At 45.5% G+C, this 20,253-nt stretch overlaps 1 protein-coding gene across 1 annotated transcript in view; it reads left to right on the top strand.

The window, feature by feature from the left end:
* The first annotated feature begins 7,315 nt into the window (after positions 1-7,315).
* The window catches only part of HSPA4 (heat shock protein family A (Hsp70) member 4), a 36,778-nt gene continuing 23,840 nt past the window's right edge, over positions 7,316-20,253 (top strand). The window contains exon 1 of the mRNA XM_077265850.1: positions 7,316-7,626. Coding sequence (XP_077121965.1) covers positions 7,520-7,626 — 107 coding nt within the window. The 5' untranslated portion in view covers positions 7,316-7,519. The remainder of the gene's footprint in view (positions 7,627-20,253) is intronic.

Here is a 20,253-nt window from a genome sequence, read left to right as displayed (position 1 = left end):
TCACCGAACCCTCATGAAAACCCCCAGGGCGATCAGGATGAGCCACATGGAAGGCACGAACCAAATCGGCCGCATGAACATCAGAGGCGACAACCCAAGAATTATCCTCCTGACCATAGCCCTTCCACTTGACCAAATACTGGAGCCTCCGTCTAGAAACACGAGAATCCAAGATCTTCTCCACCACGTATTCCAATTCTCCCTCAACCAGCACCGGGGCAGGAGGCTCAACCGGAGGAACCACAGGTACCACATACCTCCGCAACAACGAGCGATGGAACACATTATGAATAGCAAATGATGCCGGGAGGTCCAGACGGAATGACACAGGGCCAAGGACTTCCAGAATCTTATAAGGACCGATAAACCGAGGCTTGAACTTAGGAGAGGAGACCTTCATAGGAACGAAGCGAGAAGACAACCACACCAAGTCCCCAACGCGAAGTCGGGGACCCACACAGCGACGGCGGTTGGCAAAGAGCTGAGCCTTCTCTTGTGACAACTTCAAATTGTCCACCACATGATTCCAAATCTGATGCAACCTATCCACCACAACATCCACTCCAGGACAGTCAGAAGGCTCCAACTGACCCGAGGAAAAACGAGGATGAAACCCCGAATTACAAAAAAAAGGAGAAACCAAAGTAGCAGAACTAGCCCGATTATTAAGGGCAAACTCGGCCAACGGCAAAAAAGTAACCCAGTCGTCCTGGTCAGCAGAAACAAAACATCTTAAATAAGTCTTCAAGGTCTGATTAGTTCGCTCGGTTTGGCCATTCGTCTGAGGATGGAAGGCCGACGAAAAAGACAATTCAATGCCCAACTTAGCACAAAAGGTCCGCCAAAATCTAGACACAAACTGTGATCCTCTGTCAGAAACAATGTTCTCAGGAATCCCGTGCAAACGAACCACATTTTGAAAAAACAGTGGAACCAACTCGGAGGAGGAAGGCAACTTAGGCAAGGGCACCAAATGGACCATCTTAGAAAAACGATCACACACCACCCAGATGACAGACATTCTCTGAAAGACAGGGAGATCTGAAATAAAATCCATGGAAATGTGCGTCCAAGGCCTCTTCGGGACAGGCAAAGGTAACAGCAAACCACTGGCACGAGAACAGCAAGGCTTCGCCCGAGCACAAATTCCACAAGACTGCACAAAGGAACGCACATCCCGCGACAAGGAAGGCCACCAAAAAGACCTGGCCACCAAGTCTCTGGTACCAAATATTCCAGGATGGCCTGCCAACACCGAAGAATGAACCTCGGAGATGACTCTGTTGGTCCATCTATCCGGGACAAACAGTCTCTCTGGTGGACAGCGGTCAGGTCTATCCGCCTGAAACTCTTGCAGCACACGTCGCAAATCTGGGGAGATGGCAGACAAAATCACCCCTTCTCTAAGGATACCAGCCGGCTCTGAATCTCCAGGAGAGTCAGGCACAAAACTCCTAGAAAGAGCATCAGCCTTCACATTCTTCGAACCCGGCAGGTACGAGACCATGAAATCAAAACGAGAGAAAAACAACGACCAACGAGCCTGTCTGGGATTCAGCCGCCTGGCCGACTCGAGATAAATCAAATTCTTGTGGTCAGTCAAGACCACCACACGATGTTTAGCTCCCTCGAGCCAATGTCGCCACTCCTCAAATGCCCACTTCATAGCCAACAGCTCCCGATTACCGACATCATAATTCCGCTCGGCAGGCGAAAACTTTCTTGAAAAGAAAGCACATGGCTTCATCACAGAGCCATCGGGGCTTCTCTGCGACAAAACAGCCCCCGCTCCAATCTCGGAAGCATCAACCTTCACCTGGAAGGGAAGTGAGACATCTGGCTGACATAAGACCGGAGCCGAAGAAAACCGACGCTTCAGCTCCCGAAAGGCCTCCACAGCCGCAGAAGACCAATTAGTCACATCAGAACCCTTCTTGGTCAAATCCGTCAAAGGCTTAACAACGCCAGAAAAATTAGCTATGAAGCGACGGTAAAAATTAGCAAAACCCAAGAACTTCTGAAGACTCTTAACAGATGTAGGCTGCGTCCAGTCATGAATAGCCTGAACCTTGACTGGGTCCATCTCAATAGTAGAAGGAGAAAAAATGAAACCCAAAAAAGAAATCTTCTGGACTCCAAAAAGACATTTTGAGCCCTTCACAAATAAAGCATTGTCACGCAGGACCTGAAAGACCATCCTGACCTGCTTAACATGAGACTCCCAATCATCCGAAAAAAAAAGAATATCATCCAGATACACAATCATAAACTTATCCAGATATTCACGGAAGATGTCATGCATAAAGGACTGAAAGACTGAAGGAGCATTAGAAAGTCCAAAAGGCATCACCAAGTACTCAAAATGGCCTTCAGGCGTATTAAATGCAGTTTTCCATTCATCGCCCTGTTTTATACGCACAAGGTTATACGCACCACGAAGATCTATCTTGGTGAACCAACTAGACCCCCTAATGCGAGCAAACAAATCAGTTAACAATGGCAAAGGATACTGAAATTTGACCGTGATTTTATTCAAAAGGCGATAATCAATACAGGGTCTCAGGGATCCATCCTTTTTAGCCACAAAAAAGAATCTTGCACCAAGAGGGGATGAGGACGGGCGAATATGTCCCTTCTCTAAAGACTCCTTTATATAACTCCGCATGGCAGCATGCTCCGGCACAGACAAATTGAAAAGTCGTCCCTTAGGAAACTTACTACCAGGAATCAAATTTATAGCACAATCACAGTCCCTATGAGGAGGTAGAGAATTGAGTTTGGGCTCCTCAAATACATCCTGGTAGTCTGACAAAAACGTAGGGACTTCAGAAGGAGTGGACGAAGCAATAGACACCACAGGAGCGTCACCATGAATTCCCTGACAACCCCAACTTGACACCGACATAGCTTTCCAATCCAGGACTGGATTATGAGTCTGCAACCAAGGTAGACCCAACACGACGACATCATTCAAATTATGCAGTACAAGAAAGCGAATCACCTCCTGATGAACAGGAGTCATGCACATGGTCACTTGTGTCCAGTACTGAGGTCTATTCGTAGCCAATGGTGTAGAATCAATTCCCCTTAGTGAAATAGGGAATTTTAAAGACTCCAAATCAAAACCACAGCGCCTGGCAAATGACCAATCCATCAGACTCAGGGCGGCACCTGAATCTACAAAATCATTAACCGGGTAAGATGACAGGGAACAAATCAGGGTAACAGACAAAATGAACTTAGGCTGTAAAGTACCAGTGGTGACAGATTTATCAACCTTTTTTTTTGCGCTTAGAGCATGCTGAGATAACATGAGCTGAGTCACCACAGTAAAATCACAACCCATTTTGCAGTCTATAATTTTGCCGTTCACTTCTGGTCAGAATTCTGTCACATTGCATAGATTCAGGTGTCTGTTCAGAAGACACCGCCAAATGGTGCACAGGTTTGCGCTCCCGCAAACGCCGATCAATCTGAATGGCCAGAGTCATTGACTCATTCAGACCTGCAGGCGTAGGGAACCCCACCATGACATTCTTAATGGCTTCAGAAAGACCTTCTCTGAAATTTGCAGCCAGGGCACACTCATTCCACTGAGTAAGCACCGACCATTTCCGAAATTTCTGGCAGTACACCTCTGCTTCATCTTGCCCCTGCGAGAGGGCCAATAACGTTTTTTCAGCCTGGTTCTCAAGATTAGGTTCCTCATAGAGCAATCCAAGGGCTAGAAAAAACGCATCTACACTAAGCAATGCAGGATCCCCTGGCGCCAATGCGAAGGCCCAATCTTGGGGGTCACCACGCAAAAAGGAAATGATAATCTTAACTTGCTGAACGGCATCACCAGAGGAACGAGGTTTCAAAAAAAGAAACAACTTACAATTGTTCCTAAAATTCAGGAACCTAGATCTATCTCCAGAAAACAACTCCGGAATAGGTATTCTAGGCTCTGACATAGGACTGTGAACAACAAAATCCTGAATACTTTGAACCCTAGCAGCAAGATGATCCAGACTGGAAGCCAAGCTCTGGACATCCATGTCAGCAGCTGAACTCAGAGCCACACCAAGATTAAGAGGAGGAGAGAAGCTAGCCACAGCAGCTAAACACACGGCAAAAAAAAAAAAATTCTCAAGGCTTCTTTTCTCCTGCTTCCGCCATGCAATTAACACTTTACTGGCCGGCTGTACTGTTATGATCCTTAGTGGCTGAGGATCACGAATAGACCAGCAAGTGAATAAACTAAGGACAAGCTCTAGGGAGATGGTAACTGGACTGATCGCAAATCTGAACCTATCCAAAACAACTAGAGGTAGCCGGTGAACGTGCCTAAAAAATTCCTAGATGTCTCGAGCCAGCCGGAGGAACTAGCTACCCCTAAAGAGAAAGAAAGACCTCGCTTGCCTCCAGAGAAATAATCCCCAAAGATATAGAAGCCCCCAACAAATATTAACGGTGAAGTAAGAAGAAGGCACATACGTAGGGATGAAATCAGATTCAGCAAAAGAGGCCCACTAGTACTAGAAAGCAGAAAATAGAGCAGGGGTCTATGCGATCAATAAAAAACCCTTACAAAATATCCATCCTGAGATTACAAGAACCCACGCACCAACTAATGGTGTGTGGGGAGAAACTCAGTCCACTAGAGCATCCAGCAAGCGAGGAAATCACATTTTAGCAATCTGGACAAGAAAACATGATAAACACTGCTGATCAAAAAATGAGCAAACAAAACTTAGCTTTGTCCTGGATGGACTGGGAGCAAGGTAGTCAGAAGGAATCTGAGTAGCACTGATTACATCGACAGCCGGCAACAAGAGGAAGTAAAACAGAGCTATATAGGAACCTCCCAGAGGATAACAAACCAGCTGATAGCCAGAGACCAGCAGGATAACAAACAAAGCCACCAGGGGGAGCCCAAAGCAAAAGTCACACCATACCACCAGTGACCACAAGAGGGAGCCCGAAAACAGAGTTCACAACATACAACCACCGGAGGGAGCCCAAAAGCAGAATTCACAACAGGTAACATCACACATTGGCTAGCATCACAATTACCGTAAGGTAACATCACACATTGGTACCGCCACGATCGTGCTGACCACAGAATTAAGTGAATGTAAATTATGGCAGAATTTCTGTTCTCTTCATATTCCTCCTGCTAAAGGGCTTATAAACTTTAATACAGGAAAGATATATATCTTGGTACCGTGTTAGCCAGTAGATAGAAAAATATTTAGAATTGAGAGTCCTCAGTGGTTGATACCTTTTAATGGCTAAGGGCTTGTTTCCACTTGCGAGAAACACGTCCGTGTCTCGCATGTGGAAACTAAGCTCTGGCGCCGGCACATTGGAGCGGAGCGTGTAGCTCCATGTGTTCCTATGCGGCCGCACACTCCGCTCTGGAGTGCCGGCGCCAGAGCTTGGTTTCCACATGCGAGACACGGACGTGTTTCTCGCAAGTGGTAACAAGTCTTTACTAAAAAGATGGTAACAAATGGCAAGCTTTCGAGACTACACAGGCCTCGTCATCAGGCATAGTCTAATAGAAATTCTGAAGAATCGCATATTTCTGCACATTTATTTTTTCTGTGCTAGGTTGTGCATAAATATGTGATTCTTCAGAATTTTTAATAGGCTGCCTTCACACTAGCAGTATTTGGACAGTATTTTACATCAGTATATGTAAGCCAAAACCAGGGTCGTCCATCTAGCTAATCATTATTTGGACGTGTCCGCTCTTGTGGCAAATTTTAGGCCACACCTCTGACCACACCCATTCATAACTAGCCACACCCATATCCACGTCCCAACCACACCCATTTAGCACTGCTGATCACACTGTTTCATAAAGAATAATTATAAACAAAAAAATATGGCCACACAGTGCTCTATACTGTATAATGGCCACACATGATGCTCCATACTGTATAATGGCCACACATGATGCTCCATACTGTATATTGGCCACACATGATGCTCCATACTGTATATTGGCCGCACATGATACTTCGTACCGTGTAATGGCCACACATAGCTACTCCTACACACGCGGCTACGCTCCGTACACACGTGCTCTGCTCCATACACCTCGTACACACGCGGCTCCGCTCCGTACACCTTGTACACATTTAGCTCCACTCCATACACCTAATACACACGGCTCCGCTCCGTACACCTCACACACGGCTCCGTTCCATACACCTCATACACATCCAGCTCTGCTCCATACACCTTTTGCCTTTTGAAAAGATTTTTTATAATTTTTTCTATTTTTTCTCTGGCGCCCCCTTAGGGTCGGCGCCCTAGGCGGCCACCTAGTTCGCCTATACGTTCGGGCCGGCCCTGGCTCCAAGACTTCTCCCGTGCTGCGCCAATCCTCTGGAATGCTCTACCCCAAGATATTAGGACCATCCACAACTTGCATAGTTTTAGACGCTCCCTCAAAACACATTTGTTCAGAGCGGCCTACCACATTAACTAATCAAGGTCATTTTATGTTGTGTGTGTAGCCCATTCACTACTTCCATCTATCCCCGCACCCCCTGAAGATGGCTGGACCTTCATTGTAAATACATCATTGTAAATACACCCCTGTGCTTTGTATCTCCCCACCTCATTGTAGATTGTAAGCTCTCACGAGCAGGGTCGTCTTATTTTGCTTTATTACTGTATTGCTAACATTGTTACTTATGACTTGCGTTTGAAACTGTGAAACTGTAAAGCGCTGCGGAATATGTTGGCGCTATATAAATAAAGATTATTATTATCAACCACTGAGGACTTTCAATTCTAAATATTTTAGAAACTTTAATAAATCTTATCTTCTTTCCGAGGACAGATACAATCCCTCCGTGCTATCCAGCAATGCTCGCGAAAAAGAAAATTATGGCGTTTGGAACCCTACAAAAAAAACAAAAACAGAGCTGTGCTTACAAGGGGTTAAGTGCCTATACCTGCGCACACTGCTGCGGCTCTCCTCAGCCTGCTGCAATTAGCATTTATTAGCATAAATTATGCAGATTTACAGCACTCTCGGAAACATCCCCATCACTAGCCCAGAGCTTATTTCTAGCCATAGTTACGTCACGGCCTCGGAAGGCGGGGCTACTCCCACATCCCTGCAGTATCCGTAGCAACTGCATCAACGTGCGCATGACGCACACATCGGCGGCGTCTCCGAGGAAGCTCCGCCCCTTCCCCTTCAAAGGAAAATCAAAGCGTGAGGAGGGAGCTTAGTCACTAGGCGCCTCCCGCTCATTCCAGTGACGTCACGACTTTATGAGACGCTCATTGGTCCAGCTAAGGCGCAGGGAGGAGCCCATTGGTCAGGTTAGAGCGAGGTTATGACGTAGCACGTATCGCGATATCTGCCGGCGCTGTTCTTTCCTTTACTCCTCCTTTGACAGCGAGATCTTTCGAGATCTTCCAGAGCTCCATTCATCTCCCGCGGTGGAGTGTAGTGCGGCCGTCTCCGCATCCCCCGTGCTGTGCGCTGCCAGGGTGTCGGGCTGCAGTCATGTCGGTGGTAGGCATCGATCTGGGCTTTCAGAGCTGCTACGTAGCGGTAGCCCGAGCTGGAGGAATCGAGACTGTGGCGAATGAGTACAGCGACCGCAGCACTCCGTGAGTATAGCCGGCGCCGCCATGCTGCCCGCCAGCCGCACATGTCCGCGCCTCTCCCCGCTGTGGGCGCCGCCATGTCCCCGTTCTAGAGCCGTCCTCGTCCTGCTGCCCGGTACCGGGAGGGACAGGACGTCTGCTGCTGGGCCTCATTGTGCCAGAATGGTCAGTGTGTGACAGCGGGGACCGCCCCCGAGGAACCGCTCCTGACCAATCACAGTGTCTGATCATCGGGGGCCTACAGTCCTGCATTTAATTCTGCACATTGCCCCCCCAAACCCTGGTGGTGAGACCATGGGGTGTCCGGAGTCCTGGGGGCTCTGGGCTTCATACGGAGACCCTCATTTTCGCTATATACCATAATGGGCAGCTATTAGGTTCAAATCAACAAATAAAGCAAGAAAAAATCCCCCCCCCCCCCCTAATAAAGAGGAATAAAAGCTACTGTATGTCTGCTGCTATAATCTTCCTGACCTGGAGACGCCTTCCTGGGCCGTACTGCTGCACAATAAACACTGTGAAGACACAAAGCCCCCAAATAGCTGAATTGTTGTTGTTTTTTCTTCTGCTTTTTTGAATGGCGTTCCTCGAAGCTACAACTTACCCTACAACATCAGCCCTCATCGGTGTGTCCGCAGTGACGGAAGCACAGTGCGGCTCTTGGAGGAGCTGGAGGGGTTTATCCTAGAGAACTTTAGCTTATGGGATTCATCTACTTTTTTTTTTTCTTCTGCAAATGTTCCCTCAGTTGGTGGAAACCATTGTCCAGAGAGTTTTTTAGACTTGGAAGAGGGTTGTGGGGACTGAGGAGGCCATTACTATGACTGGGCGGCAGTGACGGAGCGCCATCCGATGGCAGATCACCGTGGAATATCCTGTGCCTACACCATGTCGGGACTGACCAATACTGGCAGTGTGGGGCAGGGGTTGTATTCCCACACTACAGCTATGTTAACACGTTGCAATTTTTTTTTTTTTTTTGTAGGTTACCGACTGCGGCAGATTACTTCGCTCCACCGCAGCCAGTAATCTACATTCGTACACTAAGACGCACCCCGATATTTATTTTTTTTTTCCCCAAAATTTTGGGTGTAAAGTGCATCTTATAATCCAAAAAATCTGGTATATAGTTCAATAAAAAAAATTATATAGAATTAATAAATGTGTTTTAAGGTGCACTGCATGCTGGGAAGTGAGGGTAAGGAAGTTCCAGCTCCTATAGTTCTGGCACAATGTTATTGAAGAGAAACTGCCCAATCAAAGGTAGTGAGTGGGAAATTATAGAGCATGAGAATAGACAGATCCTGGGCATATTAAGTTAGTATGTTCACCAAAGGCATATGTAATTTGTGGCTGACGAGGGTAGCAAGAACAAGACTTTCTATAGTCTTCAGCAACTGATAGGGATGCTTTAAAAAAATGAATAAATGCATAAAAAGAAGCTAAAGTTTTGCCTAATCAGTTAAGTGTTTGCTACACTGAAGGGTCCCCCCCCCACGCGCACACGCGTTGTTCCTGAAACCATGTCTGATTAAACGCTGAAGGGTTCTGAATGCTGCTGTCCATAGTTGGGGCAGCAGGAATCGGCTAAGTTCCCTCTAAGCTGTGCTGTGCACACTGGCCCACAGTAGAGAACATCTATCTTATCCCGGGCAGGAGCCCCAATGGCTTTCTGGATGGGCTGACCGTGATAACTGGAGCGAACTGGAGAGCACGTTCTTGGATTGAGCCCAGACCAGAGATCGCTCTTCGCTCTCTGAAAGTTCTCATTCCCATGACTCTGTAGTAGAGTGGGAACACGTCTTTGTGGCCTCACAAACTCTTAGGTACGGGAAGAACTAGGCTCTACATAATTGTATTTTTTTTAACAATTTAGATCCTAATACCTTAGTTTTAAAAAAAAAATGTGATATTTAATATATTAATTTGGAGAACTCCTACTTACATGAGAGTCCGCCACATAAAAGAAAATCTTGTACTCTCCTCAAGCACCGTTCCAGCAATGTCTGCACCCGTTCTCCCAGTGCTCACGTGATATAAGGAAATCCTGAGACTGCCGGGAGACCTTATGCCGACATTGATGGAGCGATGCAGGAGCGGAGTATATATTACTTGGAGAGCTCAGACAATTAAGAAATGGTTGCCCAATTAGTTGAAAACCCCTTCAACCCTGGCTCAGTGACATGTATAGTTTATCCGCCATGGATGCTGGTACATTAATGGTCCATGATGAATGTATACCGTAAATCGTGGTTCTTGGGTGTGTATCAGGGATAAAGATTTGCAGGACCCCGGTCTAGTGACTTTGACAATTGTAGTCCATGAGGGCTGTGCCCTGAGCCCTCTGAAGCTCCTACCTGTTGGGAGCCCCCTGCGCCCCATCTGATTAGTTGGTCCGGTATAGAATCAATGACCTGGACTATGGTTTTGCACATTTAGTGGATACTATGTACCATCGCAGTCAGCTGTGGGGACCCCCGACTGGTGTAGACATCTGAACTCCTCCTAAATCTGTAGGATCGGTGGCAATACCAATCCCCTCAAATACTGCTAATGGCATTTAGGGGTTGTAGAGAGGAAGGGAATTCTCTGGGGTACTGACCCATTGTCTCGGCAGTGGACCCCCTAACTACCGTATGCCCCCATGTCTGCCTTATTCCTCCTGTTTGCCCCAGCCAGAGGAAGTATTTTATACACTGCAATACGTAAGTATTATTGTGTATCATATGAAGGCTCAAGCTCATTTACGTTCATGCCCCATAGGAGGATATTAAGTAAAAAATAATAGTAATGATAATCTCACTTTTTACTCCTAAGTTTCTATATTATGTTAAGAAAATTGCCTAATTTGTGTCACCACCTTCATAACAACCCCAGTTTTAATGTTTGTTCTCAGTGATTGCTGTAGGGGAGAATGCCAGAATTAGTTTGTCATCTGCCTCCTAACAAGTGGAATTAAAAGCAATAAAAAAAACCTATCTCCTTTTCAATGGTACAATTGTAGATGTCAACTCAGTCCTCAAAAATACAAGTGCTCACAAAGTGTCAGAGACAGAAAGTGTACATCTCCCAGAATATAGCGGAAGTAGAAAAACCTAAAAACGCCATATATATTTACCTTCATAATAAACTACCAAATAAAGTTTACATGTCACAATTATAAAAGCTTACCAAAGAGTAAATAAATTTAAAATCAATTTATTGAAGAAAACATAATAAAAATAGATATATATATATATATATATATATATATATATATATATATAACTACAGTATATCCTCCAGACAGTACCTCATGGGATGAGCATGGGAAGCACAATGTAAATACGATCCGCATCAAAAAATGGGTATGGATATATCTTTATATTATATTAAGAGCTTCTGCCCACATATGCAAAAAAATGGACCTATAAATCTCTAGGTGCAGAGCGCATCCATGTATAGTAGTAACAACAATATCAGGTTCCAAATACATAAGCAGACTGAAATTATCATACCTATCTGCTCCCCATATGCCTATAATGACCACCAGTGATACATGGCATGACGAAAAGAAAGGTATATTAAAGTGCTCACCAGATCAAGAGATAGATAGTGTGCGTCCTCCCACGCTTCCTCCCAGCGCCCCGACGCGCGTTTCGCCCTGGCTTCTTCCGGGAAGAAGCCAGGGCGAAACGCGCGTCGGGGCGCTGGGAGGAAGCGTGGGAGGACGCACACTATCTATCTCTTGATCTGGTGAGCACTTTAATATACCTTTCTTTTCGTCATGCCATGTATCACTGGTGGTCATTATAGGCATATGGGGAGCAGATAGGTATGATAATTTCAGTCTGCTTATGTATTTGGAACCTGATATTGTTGTTACTACTATACATGGATGCGCTCTGCACCTAGAGATTTATAGGTCCATTTTTTTGCATATGTGGGCAGAAGCTCTTAATATAATATAAAGATATATCCATACCCATTTTTTGATGCGGATCGTATTTACATTGTGCTTCCCATGCTCATCCCATGAGGTACTGTATGGAGGATATACTGTAGTTTTTTATATATATATATATATATATATATATATATATATATATATATATATATATATATATATATATATATATCTATTTTTATTATGTTTTCTTCAATAAATTGATTTTAAATTTATTTACTCTTTGGTAAGCTTCTGTTTGGATGACAGTGATTCTGCTGCCATCTAGTGGTTATCTCACAATTATAAAGGCAGAAAAAGGACCCCAGAATCAAAGCCAATCCGTGTTTATTGTAACATTAGAAAAATTTGGTGCAATTTGCTTCAAACCTGTTTACCCTGTCCCTCTGTGTCCACTGTACCTTAGCTGCAGGGAATTTCTGTGCATCTCACCTATATGGAGCCCACATATGTCACACCCAGCAGGCTACCTCCATGTTGGACAACCCCTGCTTGCCCAACCTGGCAGTGTCATGGCTGCTGATCAACTGTATAACAAGCTGATTGGATCTTGTTTTAAAGGGACTCTGTCTGCACAAAGTGACCGCTCAAACCAAGTACAGACATTCACGGCACTCGTGGCATGGCAAGCAGTTTACTTGCACCTTAAAAAAAAAAAAATTGTTCACACTTTTCACCATAAGCTAAGCCCTCTATAATCCCACCCAACCCTATTCTCAGACCCAAGTGAAGCCGGTTTCGCATGTCAGTGGCCCCGGTACGTGAGGTGTCAGTTTTCTCACGTACCGGAGACACTGACACACATAGACACATTAAAATCAATGTGTCTCTGCACGTCAGCCTGTTTTCAGTGTTCGTGGGAGCGCACGGATCACACGGACCCATTTAAAGTCAATGGGTCCGTGTAAAACACATACCGCACACGGATGCTGTCCGTGTGTAGTCCGTGTGCCGTGCAGGAGACAGCGCTACAGTAAGCGCTGTCCCCCCAGCGTGGTGCTGAAGCCGCCATTCATTTCTTCTCTCCAGCAGCATTCGCTGGAGAGAAGATAATAAAAATCATTTTTTTTGTGTGTGTTTAAAATAAAGATCCCTGTCACCACCCCCCCTCCCACCCCCTGTGCGCCCGCCCGCTGGAAATAAAATACTCACCCGGCTCCCTTGATGCGTCCTCTCAGCGCCGCAGCTTCTCCTGTATGAGTGGTCACGTGGTGCCGCTTATTACAGTGATGAATATGTGGCTCCACCTCCCATAGGGGTGGGGCCGCATATTCATCACTGTAATGAGCGGTACCACGTGACCGCTCATACAGGAAGAAGCTGCGGCGCTGAGAGGAAGCAGCGAGGGAGCCGGGTGAGTATTTTATTTCCAGCGGGGGAGGGGGGTGGTGACAGGAATCTTTATTTTAAACTCAAAAAAAAAAAAAAAGATTTTTCATATCTTCTCTCCAGCGAACGCTGCTGGAGAGAAGAAATGAATGGCGGCTTCAGCACCAGATGCAGGGGACAGCGCTTATCTCTAGCGCTGTCTCCTGCACGGTCCGTGTGGTACCCAGTCGGCACACGGCTGCCGCACGTGTGCCACACTGATGTGCCACGTGAGCACACGGACACGGATAACTCCGGTACCGGAATTATCTGGACGTGTGGGACAGGCCTGAGTGTCCTGCAAAACGATGTTCCAGTAAAGTCCAAGGAGATAGCTATCCTATTCACGGGTGGAGTCCAGGAGGTACCCAACTCTCAATACAAGGAAGCAAAAACATCAGTCGTGTGTACATGTTGTTCAGAAGAAAGACCCAACACACGTGCAACCCCTAGCTTCAGAACAAGGATGTGTCCCCTTCCTCTGGGTATATATCCTTCCATGGCCGACACCCTAGTCTCTAGCTGTATCCTTGGCTTCCACAGAGAGCTTTGAGCTTGAAAGGGAAGGTACCGCGTTTGTAGATCATTTAATAAATCAATGTAATGTAGCATAACATGCTGTTATAACCAAGTTTTGATTGCATTTAAAACATTTTGTGTGTTATAGGAGTTTAAATAAGGCACTGGGGGCTGACATCTTTCTTTCACAGTAGCAGCATGACACTTAGTGTCATAATATGGCACTCCATGGTCATAGGAGATAACAGACCCTATCTATTATAATGGAGCTGTCACTGCTGTGAACTGGGCACGCCTCTGTGGGCAGCACAATTCACAGTAGTGGGAGTGTTCTGCTGCCATATTCATGGAGCCCTTGGATCTGCTAGCAGAACCATTACTGCTTCCAGCAGAGCAGATCCTAGATTGACAGGAGTAAAATGCAGGAGAAAAGTCTGGGCAGAGTATCAGTGACAGCAAAGACGTCAAGGAGGAACAGTGTACAATCAGCATTAACCCAGCAGGAGCTGTGATTAATCCCTCAGTAAAATAAGGAGCTACAGGTCTGCAGTGAATGGCCAGGCATTGTGGAGGGGGTGAGATACATGTAGTCTGGGTGAGAGAGACTGATGGGAGAGAGAAAGAGACAGTAACTGCTGATGATAGCAGAACACAGGGCAGTCACACACAAAATGGCGCTGCCCTGTGATGCTACTTTTCATTCTGCCCCAGGGATACTAAACGGGGAGGGAAATGGTGATGTCACTATTTACTGCCCCAATTTTCCAGCTAACAGTAAAGCTGGGATGTCTCACTATAGCTGCTTGAGGTCTAAAACAGTAAATGCTCTCCCTAGTGGTAAATATATATAATTTGTAAGAAAATATATAAAATAGAAATGTTTGCAAACATTGCAATAATACATTTTTATTACTATTTTAAGCTTAATTTCACAAATAAACTACAAGAAAACTGGTGGCATCTTCCCTTCCCTTTAACCCTAAAGCTTTAAGGGGTATGTACTAAGTTTAGGAGTTGCCAAATTTAGTTATTTTGGACAGTACTAGTCTTGGCCATGTCATGGTTTGAGGAGCAATTCCTTGGGAGTCCAACTATTGTGCCCACACTTCAAATTTGGGGAAAAAAAAAGAACGGGGTGTCTCTCTTGAAATACAAGTTTTTCAAGGGCAAGTATCTTAATTTTTAGGAATAAATTCCTGGATGGAAATCATTCTTTCAATGGAGGGCAATTGATTTCCTCGCCTCGTTAGGATGGACAATTGGCGAGTCTCCTCAGCTGGCAGATCACGAACATAATAGAAAATTGTGTATTATTTCCATGGTCATAAAGTATCAAATCCCATAAAAAAAATCCTTAATCTCAATTATTTTATTTTAGATATGTTTGTTCTGTTTTTCTATTTTAAAGCATATCGATCAATTCTAAATAATCCTACAACCCTAATGTACCCTAGGTAGCACTGTTCTTCTGTGTCTACCTTACTGCAGAGGTTGTCACCCTGTATGATACAACAAATGGCGCCCCCTACTCAATGGCTGTCCCTTTTGAATCCCTATATGACCCTAATTATGGGTTTTAAAAGATCAAGGGATATCAAGAAGAATCAATATATATTTAGATCACCATGTGACAAGAGTAGGTAAAGTGTAAATTCCTCCTATTCCAATAATCAACAGAAACATATATTGTAAGCACAGTACAAAAATGAACACCTCAAAGATTGGAGTACATTTATATCATAGATTTACCTTACCAATACACCTCAATCACACATACTGATAGACAATCTAGCTACTATATGGTTACTTGTCCTCTGTATGGTATCCCAGCAAATAAAGTGCCTGTGCATTATAAATAAGACTAAGGATCAAAGCAGCAGGCTGTTTACATGTCCTATACCGGCTGTCCGAGCAAATCAAAGTGTCAGTGCTTTGCATATGATACAAGGTAACAAGCAGATACTTTTCTAAAATGTCTCAAGGATCGAAATAGCATGTAGTTGCACTCAAATGCATTGGCAATGCTGACCAAAATTTGTGGGATTTGAAGCAACACCTCAGTATTGGGATGTCAGCCTTGTAGCCCATATTGTACAGTCGCACAGGAATATTATACCCTCTGAGTAATGTAGTATTGATACAGCCCTTGCACTTCGCTCATAGAAGCCTTAGGGACTATCTGGAGGACGCACCACCACCTCATTTGACAGCTCTGACACTTATAGAGCTAGAGAGGGGTGGAGATGGAAAACAGGTAGGAAGGTGCACCTAGATGTTTGGTCACGCCCAGGGTGCACTGAGCGCCTGTCCTTAATTTGAACAGTCATTGTTTGCTGACAGACTGCTTTAAAGGGAACCTGTCACCCCCAAAATCCAAGGTGAGCTAAGCCCACTGCCATCAGGGGCTTATCTACAGCATTCTGTAATGCTGTAGTTAAGCCCCCGATGTATCCTGAAAGATGAGAAAAAGATGTTAGATTATACTCACCCGGGGCGGTCCGAGTCCGATGGGTGTCGCGGTCTGGTCCGGGGCCTCCGGGAAAGGTCAGAGAGGCCCTGCGCACTACAGTACTTTGCTCTGCCCTCAACAGGGCAGACAAAGTACGCCTGCGCCGGAGTCGCAGCGTGAAGACAAGAAGAGGACGTCACCGTAAGAAGATGGGAGGCCCCGAACCAGACCGCGACACCCATCTGACCCAGACCGCAGTGGGTCCGCCCCTGGGTGAGTATAATCTTACCTCTTTTTCTCATCTTTCAGGTTACATCGGGGGCTTATCTACAGCATTCCAGAATGCTGTAGATAAGCCCCTGATGCCAGTGGGCTTAGCTCACCTTCGATTTTGGGGGTGACGGGTTCCCTTTAAGCCCCTTTCACATAGGCAAGTCACTGTCTCCATACAGCATGTACAGTGTGGAAAATAAGTATTTGATACTCGGTGACCTACCACATTTTCCCACCTACAAAGAATGGGGAGGTCTGTAACTCTTATCGTAGAGACAAAATCTAAAAATAAAAAAACAGATCATTGTCTGATATTTACATAATTTGCATTTTATTACATGAAATAAGTATTTGATACAATAGAAAAACAGAACTTCATATTTGGTACAGAAACCTTTACAATTACAGAGGTCAGATGTTTTCTGTAGTGCTTGACCAAGTTTGCACACTCTGCAGCAGGTATTTTAGCTCACTCCTTCATACAAATCTTCTCCAGATGTTTCATGGCTGTCTCTGGGCAACATTGAGTTTCAGCTCCCTCCAAATGTTTTTTATTGGGTTCAGGCCTGGAGAATGGCTAGGCCACTCCAGGGCCTCAAAATGCTTCTTACTCTTTAGTTGCCCTGGCTGTGTGTTTTGGGTCATTGTCATGCTGGAAAATCCAGCCACGACCCATCTTCAATGCTCTTGCTGAGGGAAGGAGGTTATTGGCCAAAACCTCTCTATACATGACCCCACCCATCCTCCCTTCAATACGATGCAGTCGTCCTGTCCCCTTTGCAGAAAAGCACTCCCAAAGTATGTTTCCCCCACCATGCGTCATGGTTGGGATGGTGTTCTTGGGGTTGTACTCATCCCTCTTCCTCCAAACACGGCAATTGGAGTTGATACCAGTATGTTCTATTTTGGTCTTATCTGACCACACAACCTTCTCGTATGCCTCCTCTGGATCATCCAGATGGTCATTGGTGATCTTCAAAAGGGCCAGTACATGTACTGGTGTGAGCAGAGGGACCTTGCATGCCCTGCAGGATTTTAATCCATGACTGCGTAGTGTGTTACTAAAGGTAATGTTTGAGACTATGGTCCCAGCTCTCTTCGAGTCATTGACCAGGTCCCTCCTGGGCTGATATCTGAACTTTCTCAGAATCCTCCTTACCACACGATGCCTCCTTTCTTCCATTTACACACAGTCTTCTCGGCACAGCGCTCCTGCGCAGGCTTACTTCTCTGCCCTGTCGAGGGCAGAGCAAAGTAGTGAAGTTTGCGTGCACCGGGGCTCTTTGATCTTTCTCCGCACCTATGCAGTGTAGTACTTTGCTCTGCCCTTAACAGGGCAGAGAAGTAAGCCTGCGCAGGAGCGCGATGCCAAGAAGATGCGTCATCCACACAAAGCAAGCAGGAGGGCAGCATCACAAGAAGATGGGAGGCGCCAGACCAAGACCAGCGACACCCCTCGGACCGGACCGCCCCCAGCTGAGTATAATAAGTTATTTTTCTTCTCCTGCAGGTCGGGTTGGGGGTAGATATACAGTATTATAGAATGCTGTATACCAGCCCTGAAAGGTGATGGCCATATCTCATATGGGCCTAGCACAGTGACAGCTTTTCTTTAAAGGGAACTTAACAGGTCTGTGAGAGCCAGAATTTGCTGGTTGGTAGGTGCCCAAATACTTATGTCATGAAATTTAATTACCGTATATACTCGAACATAAGCCGAGAATTTCAGCCCTTTTTTTTAGGCTGAAATTGCCCCTCTCGGCTTATACTCGAGTCAATTCCCAAGGGTCGGCAGGGGAGGGGGAGGGGCAGCTGTCTAATATTACTCACCTGCTCCTGGTGCGGTCCCTGGATGTCCCTGGTTCTCCGGGCGCTGACAGCTTCTTCCTGTATTGAGCGGTACCATGTGACCGCTCATTAAAGTAATGAATATGGAACCGCATATTCATTACTGTAATGAGCGGTACCATGTGACCGCTCAACACAGGAAGCAGCTGCCGGCGATCGGAGAACCAGGGACGTGCAGGGACCACGCCAGAACAGGTGAGTATGGCGGGGGCAGTGTGCTATATTCACCTGTTTCACCGTCGGCGCCGCTGTGTCTTCTGCGTCCTCTGCAGTGACGCTCAGGTCAGAGGGCGCGATGACGCAATTAGTGTGCGCCGCCCTCTGCCTGAGCGTCAGTGCGGAGGACGGGGAAGACACAGCGGCGCTCGGCGGTGGAACGGAGGACAGGTGAATATACCAAGTGCATCTTATGGGGTCGTAATCAACATTTGTGCAGCATTATGTGGGGCATATTTTATTATGGAACATCTTATGGGGCCCATCATAAACTGCTTGGAGCATTATATGGGGCGTATTTTGAATGGAGCATTATATGGGGCCCATCATGAACTGTATGGAGCATTATATGGGGCTCCTGATTCAATATGGATATTGAAAAACACTTAACCTATTGATGTCTCAATTAATTTTACTTTTATTGGTATTTGTTTTTATTTTTGACATTTACCGGTAGCTGCTACATTTTCCACCCAAGGCTTATACTCGAGTCATTAAGTTTTCCCAGTTTTTTTCTGGCAAAATTAGGGGTCTCGGCTTATACTCGGGTCGGCTTATACTAGAGTATATATGGTATTTAAAAATCATACAATGTGATTTTTTTTTTTTTTTTTTTTTTGGTTCGGTTTTTCAGTTTTAAGTGTACGTATGATAAATTACAGTCCTCTCCATATTTTTTTTGTAAGTGGGAAAACTTGCAAAATGTCAGTGTAACAAATACATGTTTTCCCCACTGTATATACCCCACTTTTCTAAGACTGGCGCTAGTCTTAATGAAAGGTTCTCTGGAGTGCAACGCACCAAATTCATTTCTGTGCACTTTTTTAGTGGCCTGCACCACGGCTTAATAAACACCATCGCTTTTGCTGAATTTGACAGGTGACGGTGTAACCATGCTTTGTCCCACCATAGCTCTGCCCATTATAGCAAGAGCTTCTTCAAATGCCAAGTCACAAAATTGCTGTGCCTTTATAATATGTTCTACGCCAGAAACCTGAAAACCCTTTGCTGACTCGGCCACTTAGTGTTCGTATTTCCTGCAGCAGGACCACAGGAGAAGGACTACATTAGACAGTGCTCATATAAAGCCATGCCTGGTCTGTGTAGTGCAGGACAGGTTATCCAGGGCGGGAGGCCATGTTTGTATGGCTAACAGAGGAGTACCTAACTGCTGACTGTACACCCTAAGGCCTCATTCAGACACCCTTGTTTAAGCGCTTACGTGAAACATGGTACCAGTGTTTTGGATCAGTGCGTCATACATGGATACAAGCTGCAGAAGATATGTAGGGGATTAGGAGGATGGCCATTTCCTACCTCGGTGTCTTTCTAATTCACCATGTGGCTGGAACATTGCCACTCGACAAGTTAGGAATTGTTTCTCATTGTGTCATCTAATAAGCCTTTTATCCCTTAGATATTCAATTCTGCAAGTTGCATCAACACATTCAGGAGAAGCCAGATCTGGGACAGGTCCGTGACTCAATGATATGGCGTATACCTGATAAATTGGGCAGATCTACCTTTACAACTCCAAGTCAAACCGCTAAATGACTGGAGTATTGAGAATATTTGGTCTTACATTCTGATACGACCTGTAACATTTGATTAGAGCTTGTAATTCCGATCACCAGTGGTGGTCATCTAGGTCTTCCAGGTGACACGAATGCAGAGTTCCTGACAGTGTGTGGAACCCAGCTCTGCTCCTGGGCCGTTTGGCCACGAGCTGGACACATTTTCATTGAAATAATGCTGTGTACTGCCCAATGTTCCCAAATCTGTAGCAGAAGTTTTTGCCTTCTGAACATGACTGTTCACACTGGTGTCAAGGCTGCTCTGCTATACAGACATTGTAGCTGACTTGTTGGGTTATCCCGTCCCTTCCGATCAGTGTTAGATTTTTTTTATTTCTACTCTGCTCATTAGCCATTTATTAGATTACTTCTTATGAGATCTGCTGCCAGCAAGCAGCAGATTTTCATGAGCATGGATTTGAGTTTTTGTTTTGTTT

This window comes from Ranitomeya variabilis, chromosome 5 (assembly GCF_051348905.1).
Source record: "Ranitomeya variabilis isolate aRanVar5 chromosome 5, aRanVar5.hap1, whole genome shotgun sequence".
Classification (NCBI taxonomy): domain Eukaryota; kingdom Metazoa; phylum Chordata; class Amphibia; order Anura; family Dendrobatidae; genus Ranitomeya; species Ranitomeya variabilis.
Note: the sequence above shows the minus strand (reverse complement) of the source record. Positions and strands in the feature narration are given on the sequence as shown.